This window comes from Strongylocentrotus purpuratus, unplaced genomic scaffold, assembly GCF_000002235.5.
Source record: "Strongylocentrotus purpuratus isolate Spur 01 unplaced genomic scaffold, Spur_5.0 spur5_scaffold_6, whole genome shotgun sequence".
Classification (NCBI taxonomy): domain Eukaryota; kingdom Metazoa; phylum Echinodermata; class Echinoidea; order Camarodonta; family Strongylocentrotidae; genus Strongylocentrotus; species Strongylocentrotus purpuratus.
Window position 1 is genome coordinate 60,604,854 of NW_022145612.1, and position 23,276 is coordinate 60,628,129.

The window sequence follows — 23,276 nt, forward strand, 5'->3', positions numbered from 1 at the left end:
CTCACCATACAAAGAATGATGTCTAAACTCTCCAAAAATATAAAGATTGATGAGGTTCCTACTCGTGTTATACGTTTTTTATGCATTCACTTTCATCATAAACTCGATGAAAATACGGAAAAAGTAAGCTTGTACTTGACAGGAAATATTTCATAAGGTAATGGAGTCCAGTTTATTTCTAATTCAGATTAATGAAAGAGCAGTTTCTTGTCTTCAATTTGACATATCGTTTATGCTAAATGATTAGCAAGAAACCATTTTGTGTAGGTGGAAACAAGTCGGTGTTTTCAAGCTCGTGTGCTCATTACGTATTCATATTGACCGCTGGGCTTGCATACGAGTACGATAAATACGGGCGGTTTTCGGGCAGTGGCGTACTGACTGTAACGTGACTGGATATATGACCTATCTTTCAGAGGGTTTTTTTTCCTTTTAAGGATTTGGAAATGAATGTTATACTAGGAAGCAAAAAGTTTGAAAGTTGTCATAGTCAAATCATGGTTCTTTTTTTTATGGTTGCTTTTTATTAGGATAGAATTATAAAAACAGCTCTAGTACAGTGTATGTATATTAATATACAAAATACATTCGACCTTCGTGAATAGCAGTCAATCTTTCAAATTCCTGACTTCATCCTTGGACCAAACACTAACCCTAATCCTAACCTTAAACCTTCTCCAATCAACAACAATAACTCTAATCCTCTTTGAAAAATAGATTCCATAATGAACATCAGATAACCCTATGGATCATGATTTATTTGCATGTTTGTTGCTACTTTTAACTTACTGTGCCTGCTGTGTCCAAGATCTCCAGCATGCATTGTTGTCCGTCCACCTCAACTTGCTAAAAGATAAAAAGAAGGGGAAAAAAAGGGAAAAAAAATAGGGTAAAATTTTGCATTCTGTACCTGTTAATAATCAAAAGATGTAAGCTGAACTGAGAACATAATAAACTTAAACTTCTATTATTTTGATGAAAAATGTCAAAATATATGCAAAATTTGCACATATTTCATTAAAGGTAAAGACCAGTTATGGTCATGCGATTGCATTGTGAAAGAAACGTTGTGGAATCGATCAGAAAAGGTTGATCATCTAGCATCTAGCATCTGCAAGGTTCTGGAATCATCAAAATGATAAGAAATTTGGCCCATTTTTCGTAAAGTTACAAGCACTATACACAGAAAGATGTATATGGGACTACCCTATATCCCTCACAGACCATGGAGAGAAACAAATTTACCAAATATATGAATTAGTAGGTGGTTTCCCAGCAAATTTTTTATCATCATGTATTAGTCAAAACATATTCTTTCACATGATTGGTAATGAGAGCTTCCATTTCATTTTTTGAAATTGGGGCGTTTCCAGTACTGGTCTTTACCTTTAAATAACTGATAACATCTAAATTGTTGTGATGAAATTAACCTGATAAAACCAGTATTGTGTTATCTGTTGAATCATTACTTCAAAATGAGGAATATGTGTATTCCTATTTCATTAAAAAAATGCACACCTCACTTCTAAACTCATTGACTATGGACTTCCCTCCATTCCATTAGCTTAAACCGGGAATGGGTTCAAATTTAACACAAAATTGATTTCAACCCCCCCCCTTCATTTCTTTTACTGATGATGTATGTGGGACATTTACCTTTATACTATGTACGTATATGTACAGTTAAAAACTGAATTATTCATACCCTTGTTGGTTTTTGTGTTTTTTGTAACTCATGAATGAAAGGTGAACCCACTGAATGAGGGCCTTTGTTGACATCTTGTACATGTAAGCTTTATTATGTAACATTATCAAGAAACATAAATCAATTTTTCACATACTTAAAAAGTTAAAAAATTGCAAAACTTGGTAAGGGCATGAATAATTTAGTTGCTAACTGTATGTATCTTGCTGCGCATAAAACACTGACATTATACTACTGTACAGGGTGTATGCATAAACACAAAATACTTGGAACATGTACCGGTAATACAAAAAAAGGTATTTAAAATTTTGAATCCACAGTTCATAGCACTGGGCCATTGGCGTCGATCCTTACATTTACCTATTGTTCAGGGGGGGGGATGAATGAATAGATCATCCCGATGAACGATAACACATTAATTAGTTGGTCCTTCCTGCTTTGTGACTGCTATACCCTTTTATAAATAAAGATTTATGAGTTTCCCCTTAAACTTCCTTCATCCCTCTCTCTTATCCTTTATATCCCTCTCCACTCTCTTGGCACTAGGGGAAGTTGCATCAATTATCCATTTCCTTTCTGTTCTATCCCCATTCTATGGTTCAACAAAGTGTTGAGATCCTTTCAGTGGAATACATGCCCTCATCTGAGATCAAAGCCTTGAATTATAACATTAACTCCACTCTGTTCTCAAGTAGTCTGGCTTCAAGGCAGAAATAATGTTTCTTATTTTCAGTGATAATGTGATGAGTATGGTGTACTATGGACTGTCTATTAACACAGCATGTACATGTACATTTAAGAAAGGTACATGTAGGCCCTATGATATGTGTATACAGAGAAAGGGGTTCATCTACTAAAAAAGGGGTAAAAAAGGGTAAAAAAAGGATCATTCAGCCTTAAATTCAAGCTAACTCTATGAAAGTGGCTTGATTGTATATGTACAAGTTACAACTGTTATCATTATTATTTGAAAAAGCCACAACAGTGTTTTCAATATGTACGAGTTCTGTCTACCTGCACGTTATCAATCATTACATGTATATGTATACATATTAGTGATTCAGATTCACCCACAAAACAGAATTGCATGATTGCAACATACATGTATTACAGCAACAAAATACATGTACAATGTAGACCCAGTGAAAAAATGCCAACATATGCATCCACATATCTGATACATATCAACTTTCTTTCCAACAACACATTTTATCCAAGTATCACATATCATTTCAGGGAAATCAATATGGTTTCATACATGCATATATGTAGACGGAAAGCACTCAAGTTTATCTTGAATTATAACTTCAACAACTTTACTTCCTTGGAAAAAATCACAAGAACCTGACTATCTTCCGTAATGAAATGGAACCACAAACCACTATGCATGCAGCAAAGGTCCTGCATTTGCTTTCACAGCTCTTATTGATAATTCAATACAGGTACCGGTATATTAAAATTAGAGATAAATTTCTTTAAAGGACAATGTTAAAAAGGAAGGAGAGAGAGAGAGAGAGAGAGAGAGAGAGAGGGAGCGATTCAACAGAATGAATATGTGTTTATATTATAAACACATTATAACCCTTTTGAAACTACACATTTTATTCAATAACTTTTTATTCCTCCACAATCACATTTGATATGAAACCAAATGTACAAGTACTTGTACTTCACAAACTCTAGTTTAGTTTTTACTCGTGGGTATTTTCACTTGATTAAAAATTCACACTCAAGTGCTAAAAGATAGCATCAAATTACATGTTCATCATTCTATCTTACAGTTTCAAAGTATTTTCAAGCAAAACCATTTGTTTAGACAAACACATTAAATTAAAGTACATGAATAATGAAGAAAGTCAGGTGTATGTATGATAACAATATATACAATTTGTATTATCTATTTATTTAATTACTACTTCTCACTTAAAATTAGAGGATATTGAAATGAATAATGGATTCCTCCAGGACCCACTGCAACCCTCATCATTTCATGAGAAGGCACCATGATGTATGGGTGTGGAGTAGGGGATTTCTCTTTTTTTTCCTTGGAATATCAATTCCATACTTGAACAGAAAGAAGAAAGTGTGCAATTGCTTACACTTGTATTTTCCACCCAGCCCCCTTCTCTTGTTTCTATTAATTTTTCCATTTATGGTTGTAGCCTTTCTTTGAAACATAGGCCTTAGAATAGTGGGACGGGGGAGGGGGGGGGGGGTCAAGTTAAATGACTTAAATCTAATAAGGCCCACCTAGTCGGACTATGCAATTTAAACTGAACATAAATCCATTGAAATTCATGTTCACTGTATAAAGCCCCTTTGTCCAATAAACATCACATACAATATATACATGTACATGTACATGTAGTTAGTAACAAAAAAAAAGAGGACTTTATCTATAAATTCAAAAGAAACAGAAATGCACAGTCAGAAGCCAGAGCTGACTGAGCTGAGAGAGCAGGTACATGGAAGTGCAAAATAAACGTAGATCTAAATACCAGCACAAGTACTACTAAGTGCCTAACCAGTAACAAGTAACAAAATATGCACATATGCCATATCCCTATATAAATGCGTACAATGGATACGTGCAGGCTTCCATATACCTGTACTAGGAAACACAAGCAGTACTTTAGCATATCCATGTCCAAGCACTTAGTACATGTATGTACAGTACATGTACATGTAGGCTAAATCCATGTAGGCCTACAATAATAACTTACATGCAATCATACTGTACATGTACGTAATTACATAACTGAAACATATTATGCTTTGGTGTATGTACATGTACAAATCAATGAAATATGAATAAATAGCTGTATGATGTGTGCACATACAGTACAACTGTACATGGAGAAAAACATTCATTGCATATGTAGATAGCAGTACACATGCATGGAGGCTTTTCTATGAAAGTTGTAATCTTCCCAATACAGGGTGTATGAAGTAGCACATGTATAATCAAAGTGAAAATGAAAAATACCACCTTATACAATACATGTATGAGTTCAGGAGAAAGGAGAAGACCTAGGGCGCGTTCATGCTTGATTTTGACGGCCAGAATCAGGCATCTGTTACGCGTTTAGTTTAAAACACGCTTGCGTTCATGCTCACTTTTGTAGAATCACCGAAAAACGGCGATCACGATCGCCGATCGTAAACTCACAAAAAGATGCGTTTACAATTTGTAAACGCGTTTAAATGGGGTCAACGCACTGACCTCTAGTGGGTCTACGTAGCATGCACAGTGAAGGTTTGCGAATCTAGCTGGAAGACCAATTAAGGCCACACACGCAGAATTGCCTGGGGAGCCAGAGAAGTAAGCATGAACACTACATCGTGGAACTGCGATCACGATGAGCGTTTACGATGAGCGTTTCAGATCGCTCATTCTGCCTTCAAAATTTAAGCATGAACGCAGCCCTAGTCAAGTATTTTTCTTGCAGACAAAGCTCAAGTATTTCAGGCATGTGGGGTGGGCTGACCCATAGAGCAATTATTCTGAGTCACACACAAGATGCTATGGCACCAACAACACAACACTCTGACTATTAAATGTCTTGGTCAAGAAAGGCTAAGATATGTTTCAATCACAACTTTAATTCTGAAATTATATCTATATTGCTCCACTAAAGGCACTGAATGAATAAAAAGTACATGTACTGTACATTATTGTTTTCTAGACAAAAAGACAGATTCTGATGGTGTTTTGGTCCAGAAAGACTACAGGTAAATTATGAAAATGACAATGCTTTGAACACCGAATTAAACTAACAATGTACATGTACATGAGCATTGTTTCTGGACAAAGAGACTCTCAGATTTTGACGAAGCAATGTCGCACTTGTTTGACCTAAATGTGTATGCATCATTGCTATCACTTTCGCATGATTAATTACACAGCATGTTACGAGACACACACACACATCCCCAGTGTTGTGTTGTAGTACGCATTTCAATTTGGATAAGTACCGCATGCAAGAATTTTGTGATAACAAACTAATTGAAGTGTATCAACTACGTTAGACAGACTACAAAGAATACTGAGTAAAAATATAAAACACATTAATTACACAGGCGAATAAACAGTAAAAAGAACATCTACTGTTGGAAATTTACATGAAAATTACCAGTGTAAATAAGGCCCTTTTTGTTTATAAGAGCTATTTCATGATTTGAAAAGTCAGATTTTCCTTGTTGCCATTTTCACATATTTATATATAATGCTTGTTGTTTTCTATTGCTTGTTTTTGTTGAAGGTGGGGGTGGTTGTTGTGGTAGCATTATTGTTGTTACAGTATTTAAAATTGAGCTCTTTTACAGCTTTCAGAAGTAAATTGCTCACACCTCCTGAGCATTGTTTTTTCCATTAGGTATCACAAGTCACAATCAATAGATGGGACGGTGATGTTCTGGTGGTCAGTCACTAAGGACTGATTCCACCACAGTTGGGCAATTTCTAAATTACCAAACATTGACATAGTGCTCACTAAAAGTAAATATTTGTTTTATTCAAAATCAACTCCTGATCCTGGCCCCTTGTTGTATTGTAGTGCACAATGACATGTTTAGTTCATTCATGACTAACTCTTGCTACTTTCGCAGAGTGTGAAGGGGGTCCCGTTGCATAATAATCAACACAGGCATGACATTTCAGCACGCTTGGTGGGTCAGATGGTATCATGACTCACCGCAAAGCATGCTTCATTCATCTGTAAAATGACTGTCATCTAAATTGGCAACTTGACAGGGGCTTTAATACCAAGAGATACCAAGGTTACAGCTCAGGCCATCACTGACATGAACAATGGTAGCATACATGTAGTAAACACTACAATATCAATTTGGATTCCGGTATATGATATTCTTGTAGGTAGGCCTACACATGCCACACAGGAAGCAGGATGCTACTGTGGTATATATTATGACAGAGGTTATTTCCAAGAAATACCATATCTTGATGTATACACTGTATATAGCCATATCACTGTTTAAAAGAAGCTATGGTGTACATTACTGTCTCAACACTGTTAAACATATTTGACTAAACGTCACTACATTCATAGAGCCTGTCATGTCAACAATAGGCATATGATCATGAAATACGTAGACCTACAATGTACATTCTTTCTACATGTACATATAGTACAGTATGTACACATCAACATTCACAGAAATTACAAGGTATTTCAAGAGAAATTTGTTCAATGTTACCATTCATTACCAGTAAGAACAAGAATTTTGCTTCAGTTGCTACAAACATCTAGAAGCCTAGGAATATTACATAATTACAAGGAATTCCAGAAGCCATACTTTTGTCAACTAATTGTACCATCTTGCTTAACCATAAGCTTTCGTGGACTGTTTTTTTAAAATGAAATGAAAATATCTTAAAGAAATGCAAGAGAAGAAAAAGAATGCCTTATATAATCATTTTTTTAAATTATGAAACAATATGTCTTTTATGTATATTTTGTTATCTGTATTATACATGTATCTGCATGTGAAATGTGAAACCAATAAACTCAAACTCAAATGCTGTCCTAGGCATTTCTAATTATCTTCTATTCTTCTATTGTTTTTTTAATTTATTTCTATTGCCCTATGAAACCCATGTTCATCTCCATGTACCCTGTGTTGATGGTACGAAGCCCATTGATTCACCATTCCAACTAGTGTACAGTATGCAAGTACTACAACATATAAACACTGCATCGCAGGATATCAGACTTGTACAATAGTGCACTTGAGTCTGGAAGACCAGCTACATGTACATGCAGGCAGGTGCTGTTGCTATTATAAATGATGTCCGCATCCAACATACATTATAAATGCTTGCTAATTAAATGCACTAATTGCTCTGGGACTGCCTGCATGCAGAACCATTAGCGCATTCTACCATAGACAAATTGAATCAGATTGCAAGAGATGGAAAACAGCCATGTGATATGTTTTTCTCCTGTTTTATCAGAATCAATTAGAAAAGATCTTATCTGAGGAGGCTATGAAGCCGCTAAGGAGAAAAGCATCTTTCTTAATGCTCTTGATAGTATCTCCAATTTCCATGGCAAAACATCTACATCTAGGCCTATTTATTTGGGTATATTTTCAGATGTAACATCTACGGACTGATGTATCGGTCAAAATCATAATGAAGAGAGAGATGGAGCATCGTTTTAGTCCAAATATGAAACAGTTTGTATTCACTCAATGAAAAATAGACCTGCCTTAATTTACCTTTTTATTGATAATTTTATTGATAATTCTGGAGCAGTTCTAAACTGTACATTCAAGAAGAAAGAAAGAAGAAAGGGTATGGAATGGATTGATACTTTTTTGTTACTTCAAATTCTTTATATTTATAGCCAATTCATCCTTGAAATACTTCCAAATTGTGATCGAAATCTGCACAAGTCAATTGTTGTTGTATGTATATATCACAAAACCATGACTCACTCACTGACTTCATCCTTTGTGTAATTGATGTGAGCCATTTGAGTATTGCCCTTGTAAAATGGAGAAAAAAATCTTTCATTTGTTGAATTTAATCTATTGTTTGATGACTAATATCAGACAAAGTTTCAAACCATGCTACAATTGTTAAACAATAAAGAGATAAAAATATAATGTAAAATTAGAAGAATGGGGAAATGCAGGTGGGGTTAAAATCAATTCATCAAACTTTATGAGGGAAATTGTATTGTTTTGAGATTTTAGTTGAGTTCCTGATCATGTTATTTCATTCACTTCCTCCTCTTTCCATTAAATTCCATTATATGCATAATTTGAATTTCCAGCATTAATTTCTCTTGTTTTACATCTTTTTCTGCCTCATCCAGTCTCATTACACAAATGTCATAGCGACCCTAAGGGATGAAACGAGGAGAGAAATTAACTCCTTGCCCTGGAGTGAACCAGGCATTTGGTCAACACTCTCCAAACAGCCAGAATTGCGCTAACTTGATGTGTCAATCCAGAGGCTGTTTTGAGAGTGAGTTCATTGATTTTGACCACACATTGGCCGAGAGCATCTTGTCTCCTGACAGACGAGGGCCTGGCTTTTAAATTTTTCTCCGATGTGGATGTGGAGTGCTGACCTGTTGCTCTAAGGTGTTGCTCTAAGGCAATAGAAGGTACAGATAGACCATTCCAAATTTGCATTTTGTCTGGTAAATAAGAGCCAGAAGGGCATGAGCTCGTATCAAAGGGTAACACTCTTCTGGCTCTCAGCAGACCATTTCATGTAATTTCATATATTATAATGTAGAATATCTCTGTACCTATCTTATATTCCTTCCCTCCCTCTCCCCCCCCCCCCCCCCCCCCCCCTTCTCTAATCCTCCATTTAATTTGAATTCGGCGTAAATATTCAAAAATGAATGATACATGCCATAAAAACTAAAACAACAACAACTCTGTCTAAAGTACAGAGCCTATAGCAGTATGCATCAGCATAGTCTCGAAGTGCAGACACTGTTCTGCACAGCGACTAGGGGTTTGTGCCTGCAAACTACAGTAGGACATGTCTATAAATCAGGGACCCAATTTATCATTCCACAAAGGCCTCAAATGATCTTGAAATGAAGGCAAATTACATCTTGATCAGCTGCTCTAATGGGAATCAACAAGGACAAGATCTTGTGAGAGAGATGGGCTTCATGAGCTCATTGAGCTGCATTTACACTGCACACAAAAATCATCAATTTTTCTCACATTCCGGTGTTTCGTAAGGACCAAAAAATGAATTTCAAAAATCCACCTCTTGAGTGTGTTTTTTTTAAAACTCCGGAAGAAATGTTGTCGTTCCAGATTTGCGTCCACTCTCGAAACATCTGTGAATGATTTCTGTTTTTCATCACATGAACCTCCTCGCTTCTGTGCGCTCTCATGCATATTGGACACATAGACTCACACTGATTTGTCAATTTTGGTGACAAAATCTTCATCTTTATCATCAAATAATCTCTACTCAGTCTTGTTTATTATCTCAAGCATACGAGTCTCCCAAGATATACCCGGTAGTCTCCAGCAGGAAGAAACAAAAGGCCACCGGGAAGAGAGACGATTCAGATCCAATATCATCTGCTGGAGCCAGACAGGCATTAACCGTATAGGAATATATGAGTTAACATCCTTCTGGCTCCAAACAGACAATATTGCTTGTCCAAAGCCAGCCTCTCCAATTTCCCTCCCTCCTACGCCTATCCCTAAAACAACCATCTGTCACAGCCCATCCTCTCTCACCTCACAAGAGCCTGCCACCTCAGCAGGCTTCAGAAAGAGAACACAAATGATATTTCATATCAATATTGGATAGGCAGCTATTGGTTACTATCCTCTAGCAGTCTCAACTTTCAGACACGATGGCTTCTGGATTTCTACAAACAAACAACCTGTGAATCTATCACCCAATTTTCAGATATAATTCAAAAGGATATCAGAATTTTCCTCTTTTTGTATTTTTGTTTGTTTGTTGTTGTTGTGGCATGAACTCGGATCCAGAGTTTCATTGCACAAAAATTGCATTTTATTTGAATGTACATGTACAATTTATCTTTATACAAACACAGAATACTTGTAGTTGGGCATAGGCCATTTATTAAAACCGCCCCTCTCATTTCTATTTTAGACTTGCATTTAGGAAGGATGGATATGCACAGAAAGCTGATAAATAATATACTTTCGCAGATTTTTTGCAGAATGGAAAGTGTACCACAGACTACTCGAATAACCTGATCTGTGTGTAGAAAAAAAGAAATTAAGTCATCACTGAAAAAGTCTGATATTTTCAGCGGGTCTTGAAGCACCAGACTAATGGAGGGTGTACATCCCCTGGTGATATTGCATTTTTAGCACAGAGTGTGGGGTGGAGAGAAAGTATACAGCAAAATCCTGTATGTCTGCAAATAACAAAGTTTGTAAACATGCAATAACTGGGTGTGCCCAGTCAAATAGAGGTCAACTCCAAAAATATCAACCAACAAAATAATTCAACATTTGTTTGTTTGCCTTGGGGTACAAACTTGAAATATTTGAAAACCATACTGTAACATGAAACCAAAGGTAGAATGTAAGGCTAATGGTTACTTTCGAAAATACAGAATCCTAAAAAATATCTGTTTTTCAGCGGCCAGCGGCATGGTGCACATTGTAGGACTGCTGCACCCTACAAAAACACCCGCATCAGTCAAGGTGCTAAATAGAGGAGGGGGCATGGGAGGGGGCAAGCCATGAAAAGATAAATACTTCCAGGGATATCCTTCACTTCATCAATTAATTAAGACAAATTTACTCCAATCAGTCTTACAGGGTTGCAGGAGACAAGGAGGCGGAATGAATGACGTCAAAGATTATTTTAAGAGAACATTTATCATCTGCATCGTTCATGATGGAGTGGAAAACACTTGGACAGATTAATCAGTCATCTCCTGAATTAGTAAACTCCAATCTTGGCAGAAATGGATGAAAGTGGCTGATGGCCGGGTTGGCCTTTTGCAAGGAGTGAACATCTCCTTGATATAACTTCAGATGAAGTCAAATACATCAAGGGGGATCATTTCATGATTTTGGAGGAAAACTTTAATAGGAAAACTTTCAGAGGCTCATAAAAGGAAGATCCTTTTGGTAATTACCATAGGGGATCAAAACTTTTGCTTCTAATATAATGTATAGGAGAAAACAAAACTGAACAAAATATTTACGATTAAATGTACCGTACATGCATAAAAGCCAAAGAGTATGCGATGCAATAAATATACAAATTACTCCTATCTTATATGGCAAGATATTACCTATTTTGATAGTTTCCCTTCCCACAATCATTTCAAGAGGTATTTTGCCCTCTGCTTTGTGGACTTTCAACCAATGTACATGTACATGTACATGTACTGTATGTCTGGAAACTGATAATCTTCAGGAAAAAAGGCCCAAAATTAAAGTAGATTCATGTGCAGAGAGTTAAAGGAGCATTCCCTCAGGTACATGCATATACCGGTAATGCCTTTCATATGGTCTGATCAACACATCCATTTTTCTAGTTTATGCAGCTATGCATTTTTGTATTAAATAAGCTTTTATGCTGAAATGTGTGATATGGAATAAATTTCCCCAGACCCTGTATGCTTAAGTGTTATTATCATGAAGCAAACATGTTTATTTGAAAGTAATAAAACATACATATAGACCTACATATTGCTACAAGGAGACAACATGATAGTCTACAAGAGATCTTGCCTGGATGGACAGTCAGTATGACGTGTCCTTCCATATCTCTCTTCTCTCTCAACACCAGCCATGTAATCGATATCACAGCTTTAAATAGTATCTTCGAATAAATTGCATCCACACATGTGTGAGATGCCTCGCGCTTCTCTTTGATGTGATATGCTACATGTAGCTGTACGGTTAAAGTGTTTTTGTTTTTGTTTTTCAAGAAAAAGATGGGTGTAATGGTAGTTTTACATTGTTTACTTAAATTCTAGTGATCACCAAGTAGTTATCAGTCATATAAAAAGTATATGAACTCAGATCTACTAAATACAATGTACATGTAAAGACAATGGGGAGAAAAACCACAGACAAAATAATGTACATGTACCATCTTGAATTTGATCAAGCATATGCCCGCATATGCTGTACATGTAGATGCATGTACAACTGTTCATGTAACTGTTCTACCTTTTATAGATCTGCAAATAACTTTGCAGCATGTCAACAAAAATTATCTGACATACAGTATAAGCCCTAGATATTTCCTAACAATCACTTACTCAATATAATTACTCAATAATATTACTCAATAAAATTGCACCTACTAGTACCGGTACATGTAAGTGCAATAGTGCATGCATGTATATTCTTCCCTTGAACAAATTGTTCAAATGTTGTGGGTCAGGAGCTCAAACACACCTTCTTGTTTCTCCTTTTCCTCTCAAAAGCTGCTCTTTGTTCATTCACGGTCATTTATTTCAATTTTTGACACTCCAGCAACAAAAAAAAACCAAACCAGAATGACCTTGGCAATTGGCATTGTGTCATTATTTGTCAAATGATAACACCTTGGCTTTCAAACTGAGATATACATTTTGGGTGTTTTTTCTTATTAAAATACTTTCCTGGTTGAATTTCCATGACCACCTACATGTACACTGTACATTGAATAATGAATAGCTTCTTAGTGAAAAAGATAGCAACCATAAAAACCTAATGAAAAACAAGAAAATCAGTCTACACTTTAATGGGCCAAAAAAAAAAATTCATTTGGTTGTCCTTCACCGCCCGCTCGTCATTTTCTAGTCGCTCATATTTTTTTTTTTTAAATTCATTTTTTGGGGGGAGGGGGGATCAATTTTAAACGCCTAACATACCATTTTATGCATTTTTACCAATATTTTTGCCGCTCTGATCTTCTGATCCAATCAAAGCCCCAAGCCCAACTTACAGGGTTAACCTCAACAGTATCCAAATATGTAATTCATTTTTTTAGATGTAGTGCAATATTTAAACTACATGTACATGTACTTACATTGTAGGTATGTACATGTAGAGTTATAATAATAATAATAATAATAATAATAATAATAATAATAATAATAAAAACTTTACTTATAAAGCGCTTACCACTGAAGTCTCTAAGCGCTATAACAATGTATTTGCCAACATCTCTTTTTTAGGGTGGCAGTGAGACTGCGGTACAATCACAGGCAACGGGACGGGATTTATTCAACCTCATGATCAATTTTAGATTCTGTTATTGATATTCTCGGGGCTCAGGCAAATGTCTGCTTCAACCGCAATGAATGATGAAATTGATATTACATTTTTTGCTTTGCTGCTGCCTCTTTTCTTTGATGCAACCATGCCATCCAGACGGGCCTTAGGATCTCCTTCACTGGTGGAGTAAACAACCTCAAGTGCTACATGGCACATTTTTATTATAGGCCTGTTTTCATCAGCTCGACTTGGCCAAATAGCCCACTATTTCTGAATCGGGAAAATTAGCCTGATCATGAAATAGCAGGCTATGTGGCAGGTGAAGAGACAAGTAGCGGGCTATTTGCTCAGGAAATCTTCACAAGATATCTTGGGCGAGTTTGCAAAATAGCCTGCTATTTGTCCTGTCTGTCTTTACCAGCCCGAAGATTTGCACTATGCGTGAACACTGAGCAAATTTCTCTAGCTCGAGTTTCGAGCTGATGAAGACACAATTTATAACTTCGAGCTAATTTCCCGAATCAGATATAGCGGGCTATTCGGCCAACTTGAGCTGATGAGGACAGGCTTTATGGGTATTTTATGTTGGTTTTTATGAAAGCACTGATAAAAACATTCACTCTAAGCACTCAAGGCTATATAACAAGCATAAACACAGACTGCCATGACAAAGTCTGTGATGATATATGAAATTTAAGTGAGCAGACATCTACGGTATGTACATGTACATCAATGACCATGTACATATATGTTTTCTAATTGTATTTATGTTTTGTTTAAATTGAACCTAGCTGCTGAACATTCTAAAGAAGAGTTGATTTTAATTTGAATGAGAATATGTTAGACATAATTCAAAATTGTTCATTTACATTTGAAGCAGTGCAAATAGCATAGTGGCACATGTTGATAGACTACCGTAATTAACGTTGTATAAACCGCCCTCGTGTATTAACCGCACCCCTCTTTTTCGCCCTAAAAAAAAAAAAATTAAAAAAAAAAGTTTTTTTTTTTTTTTCTTCTTTTTTTGGCAGACTTTTTTTTTTGCCGACTTTTTTTTTGCTGACTTAAAAAACGGTAGAGGACCTAGGATAGAACCTTGTGGTACGCCGTGTAATAGAAGAAAAATTGGAGGAATTATTTTTATCAACTACATATTGAAATCTATCAGAAAGATTACTTTCAAACCAAGATGACAGACAAATTTGAATGTTGTTCTAGTTTCAGAGTGCCAGGCATAGCACCAGGTGGAGGGCCATAAATCGAAACTTAAAAAAAAAAAAAAAAAAAAAAATTGGTGTACTGTGTATAAACCGCACCCCCGACTTTGAATTTTTTTCGGCGGCAAAAAGGTGCGGTTAATACACCGTTAATTACGGTAGAAACTATCTATCGAGAAAGAAATTGAAAAGTCAAAGATTTATACTTAAATGGCCATTTCAATTTTCAAAGCCTCTTGCTATTTGATGATAGTGGAAATATTTATTTGTACAACACATGCAGATAAATCATTTTAGTAACAACAGAAAACAAACAATGAGTTTGACTTACCTTTCTGTAACTGTCTTCGATTGTGGGGTCATATTTTTCAACAAAGATTCCTTGAACGAATTGTACTGTCTGCAAGAAACAAATAGAAAAATAAAAAAATGTTATTGTAAGGTGATATGATATGTATTATTGTCTTGTTCATCTTCTTGCGTCACTACTCCCTTTTCCAGTGCTGGCCGGGATGGAGGATTTAGCCTTGGCGTTGAATCTTTAAAGTCGACCTGTCACTTTAAGAAGGGGGAAGGATAAGATTACTGCTAAGTTTTGTTGAACAATACCATCAAGAGCTTCAAAACAACCATAAGATTTCCTGTTAAAGTTTGGATTTAGATTTTAGAAGGATACTTTCAAATCTAGGACAGAACAATGCTGCATCAATAATCAGAATTGTTTTTCTCATCCTTTCCGACATATAAATTCTACATGTTTTAATCAATACTAAACTGAAAGTTGTTTGGCATGTATTTGCTGACTGAAGAGCTAGTTTATAAGCACATCAAGTTCTCAAGTTTACTTTTTATTACAAAAATAGAAATCATCACATCAACATAAATTTGGCCAGCATGCCATTCCGTTTCATAACAGATGTCTGTACCAATGCTGCGTGTACAGTAGTGTACTAATTTCTATATTTCAAAATCACATTTTTTATTCCCACTCCACCCATACAAAGCCCCCAATACTTCTTTCTTTTTATTCATAATAATTCTTGGAAAACACCCACTTCATATTTAAGTATACTGGTAAATACATTTTCTCTTTGTAGTAGTTTGTGACAAAACATGAAGTGAATTTACGATCATCATTCAAATTCCAAAGTACATTCCACTGATTCCAGAACCATTACTGCACAATACTTCCCATCAAGCAAGCTGTAGCCAGGCTACATTGTAATCAAATAAATAGTGAGTGGTGAAATATGTTGTATGGACATACAGGTATGGTAGACTGAATCAGTTTACAGGTTCTATGATAGTAGTCCATCTACCAAATGTGACTTTTGGTGTTGGAGATAGGGGTCAACATTGACATGGCACTGTATATGTAATTGTAAACATACATTTATGAAGTAAGCCAACATGTACAAACTGTACACATAAAGGCCTTTTGCTACACTGTGCATGTACAATACATACTGTATGTAAATGGAGCCAATTGAATTTTATTATGTAGGCCTACATGCACAAGTACTACTACAAGTGCATTTTTGTAGCTACATGTACATGTTCATGTACATAAAATGTATACATGTGTGTGTACAGTATGTGTGATTGTGTGGCAGTAAACATGAACAATATACTGTACATGTTTACAATGGAAGGGGGTGGGGTAGTGAGTACTTCAATTTTTTTTCTTCTTTCTTACTCAACACCCCTGCCCCCCCCCCTTCCCTGTTGAGCCAAAAAAAATTGCATGCGATCTCCCTCGTAGCATTTCCCCAAAGTTGACAGCCCTGCATACATGTACATGTACATGTACAATGTATGACGTACTACATGTGTCGGCTAAGCCTTATCTTTGCAACAATAAGACCTCTCCCACACAAAGCCTTTGGAATTACACACAAAACCACTCGGATATCTGAGATTTAACAGATTCAACATGTGATTATAAAAGCTAAAATAAGCAGCTTGAATTATTCATGTGAATTATTCATGTGGATTAGCCCAGTTAATTATAAAATTTACAGTGCTTCTGTTACCTCACAATGTACATGTAAGTAGGTGTCATCTTTTATACCATGTGCATTTCCAATAGGTTTCTATCTACAGAATGAGAATTTAGAGTTAGCCTTCATTTCAATTTGATTTATGTTAATTGTTATTTTTTTTTGGAAAAGACAGATGAGGGTTTCCATCACTTTGCCCCCAGAAACTCTTTAAACAATGCACAAAAATAGAGCCAAATAGGCCTGCAAAAGATGCAGATGATCTAACCATGAATTTTTAATTTTTGGGGGGCCAAATGCAATTGATTGATGACTGATCTAATTTATATGCAAAAACAAATAATATTACTTTATACCCTGTTGATAATGTATATTGAATAACATTCTTAAACACAATACACATGACATGATGCTATATTAAGTCTAAATGTCTATTTTGATTTCTATGAAAAATTAGATACCACATTTTTGTGATGTCATGAACCTACTGTATGTACACATGTAGGCCAATGAGTGCACAAGAGGAAATAAAACAATTGCAGCAACCTATTAATTGCTTATAAACTATATTATGTACAATGTATGAACAGGCTATGATGGTTGATTGCTTGAACATTCTTTATTATCAAAAATACCGGTAGTAGTGCACTTGTACCAATATCCACACATCTTGCATGAATTATATATTATGTAGACCAAACATGACAAAAATCTTGTTTTTTCCAATACCACTGTTTTAATACCAGCACTCCTGTGATTGTGAATACATGCTGTACAGATCTACATACCGGTAGTAGATTTTAGATTACATGTAAGAGAATGAATATGTGAAATGAAAACCTAACAGTCACACAATGCTGTCCCGGTGTTTGGCAGGCTACCGTAATGCTGAGGTGTGATGGACAGGAAAGCTAGGGTAGATTGATTTCGGATTAGTATTTATCAGGGTCACTCACACTACTGTGGATAGGTTGGGTGTGGAAGGTTGATGAAAAGCTTATTCTCTTGGACATGACAAACAAACTTGATGCATTTCTTTGGTTTTGAGAAATCAATGCTGTCAGGGTTAAAGGTACAAATGCTGCCTGGGTCAATGGACTTAATAAAACTCTAGGTCTATGCCCGTATATGCCAGTATGTACATGTAGTAAACAAGTGAAAGCTCCATTGTATAGGCCTACATGTACGTAACGTAACACAATGAATGACCCCTGTTGCATGATTTGGGCTGACCAATTGCATGTAGACTTTCATGACAAAATGTGAACATTTTACAATTACAAAAAACGGCATGGCTTTTTATACCAAATGTAGAGAAAATGAGAAATACATGTAGACGTACATGTAATGTAGGTCATGCAGTCCACATGTATTGACGTTGCCAACTTGTTGGCTGAGCAGGAAACAGAAAATGCACTACGTGTACTGGGCATGCATGTACACAAAGGCCAACCTACATGTACACTTGATACATACAGTATAACACTGCATTTGCACAGTGGGCCAGAAATATGATCTGCCAAACAGGTAAATCTTTTCCACAATGTGAACATGCAAGTAAGATTGTTGCTTGAGCAATAGCTGTTATTTGCCTGAATATGATTCATTGGTTTAACATTATAATAAAAGAAGAAGCATCTCTTTTAAATGTGGGCTGATTGAAAATGAAAGTTAAATATTTAGTAAACCTACTCATCAAAAACAGTTTCTGCACTAAGACCGGCAAAACAAAAGCTCCCACTTTAGCTAAATGGAAAGGATTATGGACATGCGTGAGAGGTTTCTCACTACAAGCCGGTCCTCCCACACACACAAGTAGGTCTTGGAGGGTATGTGTCATTGTGATTCTATGCGCACTCACAGGGGTGATTCACCAGCTTTAGAAATTATACTGGAATGTAGTTGAAAGGGAAAGCATTGTTTATGGGGGCTACTGACAGCATTGTTCACTTTGTGTACTGTCTCCAAGTGTAGTGTCCTCATACGTCATTTGTTATGTTCTTTTTTCAACAGGTATCATATGACAAAATACAAAATTTGCATAAAATACATTGTTCACCAATGAAACCCTAAAATGGCAAATAAGTTTTCAATTCAATTTTAAACGTTTAGCAAGAAGGACGATTTTGAAGAAGGTATGTCCAGTGCCATGCAAGTGCTGAGTAAATAGTTGTCCATGATTGTTAATAAATAGCTAAAATGGAGTGTCTAAAATTGAATTTGCACATCCATGATACAGGATAATGGCTACCAGATGGTACATGTATTAAGCCTATGGGATTAGGAGGATTATATTGTAAATACTGGTAGTTAAAAACAATATCGCTAATTCACTATATGATTTGGAAGAAATGATGAATCCATTGAAATATATTACCATTCTACAAACTCAATGATAAACGTGTAATCTACACGATCCAGTAATAACTGGCAAAGGAGGAAATAATTTCAATTTCAACTTACCAAAGCACTCTTGCCCACACCACCAGAGCCCAAAACCACAAGCTTGTATTCCCTCATTGTGTGTGAAAATTAGATGCTATGTCTAGGAAATTAGACCAATTAGACCTGAAAAGAAAAGAAAAGAAAAATTATGTTAATTAAACAATAAAACATTACATAAATAAATAAATACAGTTTCTGTAGGCCTACAAATAGCTATAAATGGAGCCATCTGAAAGAACATTTCAGAACAGTAAAAAAAATTTAAAAAAATGAAAACCTTGCTCATTGGTAACGGCATTGTTTAACAACGTTTCCAGTTTTACAAATCTGAGACGTATGGCCCTTCGTGTGTATTAGTGTCTGTGATATTGTGTTATAAATATTGAAGCCTTGAAAAAATTGTGCTTCAAAATGATCATGAAGTGCTTCAAAAAAGTAAAAATCTTTGAGGGACAAGTTTTACCATACCGGTACTCATTTACCCCATTAGACTGTAGTGTAATAAATAATAAAAACCGTTAGGAACACAGTTTTTGAAATTTCAAATTTCGATCATAAATATCATGATGATCAGACAGGTGATCTGCTTGTAAAAGTCATGGGATCTCTGACTGAACTAAAGGTTTATAATTATGATTGCAGCATGAGCTAAATCCAAGATTTTAAATAGAATCTGAGATGAAGATACCCAATCCCTTTAAGTATGTACCATATACCGGTACATGTACATACAGTATTACAAGTACATGTAGGTAGGCCTGCATGTACATATATACATTAATTAGTAATCTCTCCAAGACCCTGAAATCCTGTTTTATTGTAATGATGGCCTACTGAACTGCAGCCGCATAAACATGCTGGTATGATATCTGGATAATCTTACAAGCGTGGGCAATGTACCTCTCACACAAAGTATACTTGTTGTTTTTTCCTGTTTACAGGAGCTCTTTTTGAAATTGTAAATTTAAGAGTGATGTTCCCCCATCATGATGTTGTATTCGGTTTTTTTGTATGTGTGTTTGTTTGTTTGTTCTTTGTTTTTCATTACCGGAAGCCTACTGTTATTTTACAAGGACATTTCCACGAAAAGATTATATTTTACTGCTATTTAGGTGTTATCAATTGTCACTTAAGTACCGATTTTGAGTGAACTCAGTTCACTTGAGTTTTGTACAGTGGTGTTTGAAATGTTGAGAATCAACAGAGGTCGTTGTTTCGCCGAGCGATGATTTTTGCTTGGTTTAGATTTTCTCTTTTTTTCTTTTTTTGCTCTTATAAGCTACTATACACCGATTCGGTTTGGGGGTTTTATGTACCTGCCCGCCGGTGGCGGCGCTATAACTGGGGGGCTTCTCCGATCCAGCTGACAGTACAGAGAGCTCGAGAGCGGTTACTAGCTAGCGGAGCAGCGACCCTGGCCGGCCTGGGCGAGGTTCGGTATAGGTATAGCATACCCGTTGCAATGTAAGCTAGCTAGCTGCAGTCAGACGCCCCCCAGTTATGGCGTCACCTTATGAGGGCGCACTTCCACCAGAAGTCGCCCGAATCGGTGTATAGGTTAGGTTCGGCACTGTCGCCATGTTCTTCAGTCAGCACAGAACGCAGTCAGAAATGTAGTCAAGTTTGACTAGTTTCACAGTTAACCCGTCAGTTGTCATAGAAGTATTCCCGACGAAGTTTTGTCCCGCCACAGAAGTGAGTGTTTAGATTAATATAAACGGGAATGTGAACTCTTAAAACGGAAAATAAGATAGATTCAAGTTGAACTGTAAAACGGACTCTAAAGAACTGTAATTAACTCATTTGCATAATGCACGTGTGGCATTAATTCCAAGATTGCTGCACCTAAAATGGCCGCGCTCATGACACGTACTTTTCGTCATGTATTTTTCCAGTTAAATGATAATTGTCAAAACAGAATTACAATATTAGGCAAATATTGTTTTATGTCATTTATAGAGTAAACAGTGTATATATGTAGAAGTCCTAAAGATAAAGGATGTTTATATTTGTGCATGCTAGAATCTTGGATTTTATGCAGTTTGTTTGGGTGACAAAAGTTGGTCTGTGGAATTTGATTTAGCTTGCTTAAAAGTTGCAAGACACCATTTATTGACTTGGTGAAAGGTTAAGCTTTGCACCTCTGGCATGGTATTTAGAGTCAGAATTGAAGACGGTGTTTAATCATTTTTAAGAGTTAATAATGTAACTTGAAAGGCTTGCTGTAGTGATTACAGATTACAGGAGTAGATTACAGATGTAAATTACAGGTGTAAATTACAAGTTATGCCAGATAGTTTACTTTGTATTGAAGTGTAATCTCTAGATTATTACTGGGAAGTTTTATGCAAGTCAGATATTTAAGTTTAATTCATCAAACAGATTTAAATTGTATGAAGTCATTTTATAAGACAGTTTTTCTTAGGCGAGCATAAATATGCAAATTAAGCGCCTGTCAAAGTCAGTCGAAGGTCATATAGTATATTTAAAGTGACAATCCATTGTTGAGGTTTTTAGAAGGAATTTAAACTATGAAGATAGATTAAAATTATCAAGCTTGTGTATGGATGCAAGATAAAGATGTTTACAGTTATTTTGGTTCATGCAAATTGACAGTAATCTGTTTAAAGGGAAGTCAGGTTGGTTTGAGAAACTCTGAAAGTATGAGTATTTGAAAGTAATGCATATTAGAAAATGCATAAGGTTTTGTAACCATTGGTTACTCTGGATTTTTGTTAGTTAAAGGACGAGGTCAAGATTGACAGTTTATAGAACAAAAGCAAATGTGTTTAAATGAATCTTTATAGATACAGTTACTTGGTTTGTTCAGATAATTTGGATTATATATTGCATTCTTGTGTAACATGAATGATACTAAATCTGTCATTGTTATTTTATCTGTCTTTACAGATTGAATAAATAAGCTTCACAGCTTAATATCTCCATTTATGGCTGGACTCTCCGACTTCATTTTTCCCTTTCTTCAACTATTCAGTCGTCTTCAACAGTTCTTAATACACAAAAAGTATACTAATGCTGCTACTTTGTATGAATGTGTGGGCAAATCTGTGGATTAATTTCTTGACCAAAGATGCGAGTGCTGGCTGTATTGTAGGTACATGGATTCTCCACAATAACAAAGACAAAATATATGAAAATGCAATTTCAGAACACTAGATCTAGTGATATGAACAAAGGTAAACTAAAGGTTTAGGATCCCTTCTTTATTGGCATAGACCCCTGCCTGGATTGACTCAGATTTGTCTACACTGTCTCAAATTCAAAATGTGCCAACAAGAAATTAAAAAAAACATTAAAAAAAGTGTTCTAACAATCTACATTTTAATTTTGATTCAATCGTTTGTGTCAAAATCATCCTAGAACGCAAAGTTGGCATTGGCATTGCCATTGGCACACAACTCCACAAGTACAAGACTTAGCTTAATCCCTTACAATTAACCTACTTAATAACACCATAACATTCTGCACCACCACACAATTTCAGAAGATTCACAATGTCGAGGCAAGGTGACAGTCCACACATTTTCAATCAATGTGAACATCAATCAATTTTCTTTGCATCATCATTCATGAAATTTTGAGTTTGACACAATTCACAAGACACGCTTTTTCTGAATTCTGTTCCGATTAGATTTAGACTCTAGAATTTAGATTTCTTATTTCTCTTGTTTTTACTGTGTCCAAATTAAAACTAATCTCCAAACTTAAAAATATCGAGATCATTTTGAAATACAATTGTGATGTGCATGACTGCATGTAATCATATTCTCCAGTCTCAAGAACAAAAAGTCCACATCTGATCATGCACCATATTAAATCGGTCTATCAACATGATCAAAAACGAGCGGAAATGCTTTGCAACTCTCGCCAGAGCTATGGGATATAGATAGCGTGTCGAGGGTGTTCTGCGACTGGAGAGAGCATTTCGGCCCACCATTCAAAATGCAGTCAATAAGAAACAATAATTCAAGCGATTGCAACATATTCTTTAATCATGATTTCATTAAATGTACTACAAATATTAAAATCTACGTAAATACTTACTACTATTAGCACAAAATAGGAAAGATTTGTAACAAAAATCGGTACTTTTCAGGCTAGTTCTGTCGACAGCGCATACATGTACTGGCCAATGCACAGGGCGAGGTCGAAATTATGACCGGCTGAGCTGAT

The 23,276-nt window shown here is 35.8% G+C and overlaps 1 protein-coding gene across 2 annotated transcripts in view; it reads right to left on the reverse strand.

The window, feature by feature from the left end:
* The window catches only part of LOC115919354 (ras-related protein Rap-1A), a 46,242-nt gene extending 22,966 nt beyond the window's left edge, over positions 1-23,276 (reverse strand). For both annotated transcript variants that reach the window (XM_030972906.1, XM_030972905.1), the window contains exons 1-4: positions 23,148-23,276; positions 19,101-19,205; positions 14,969-15,037; positions 790-846 (exon numbers count right to left, since the gene is read on the reverse strand). In XM_030972906.1, coding sequence (XP_030828766.1) covers positions 790-846; positions 14,969-15,037; positions 19,101-19,157 — 183 coding nt within the window. In that variant the 5' untranslated portion in view covers positions 19,158-19,205; positions 23,148-23,276. The remainder of the gene's footprint in view (positions 1-789; positions 847-14,968; positions 15,038-19,100; positions 19,206-23,147) is intronic.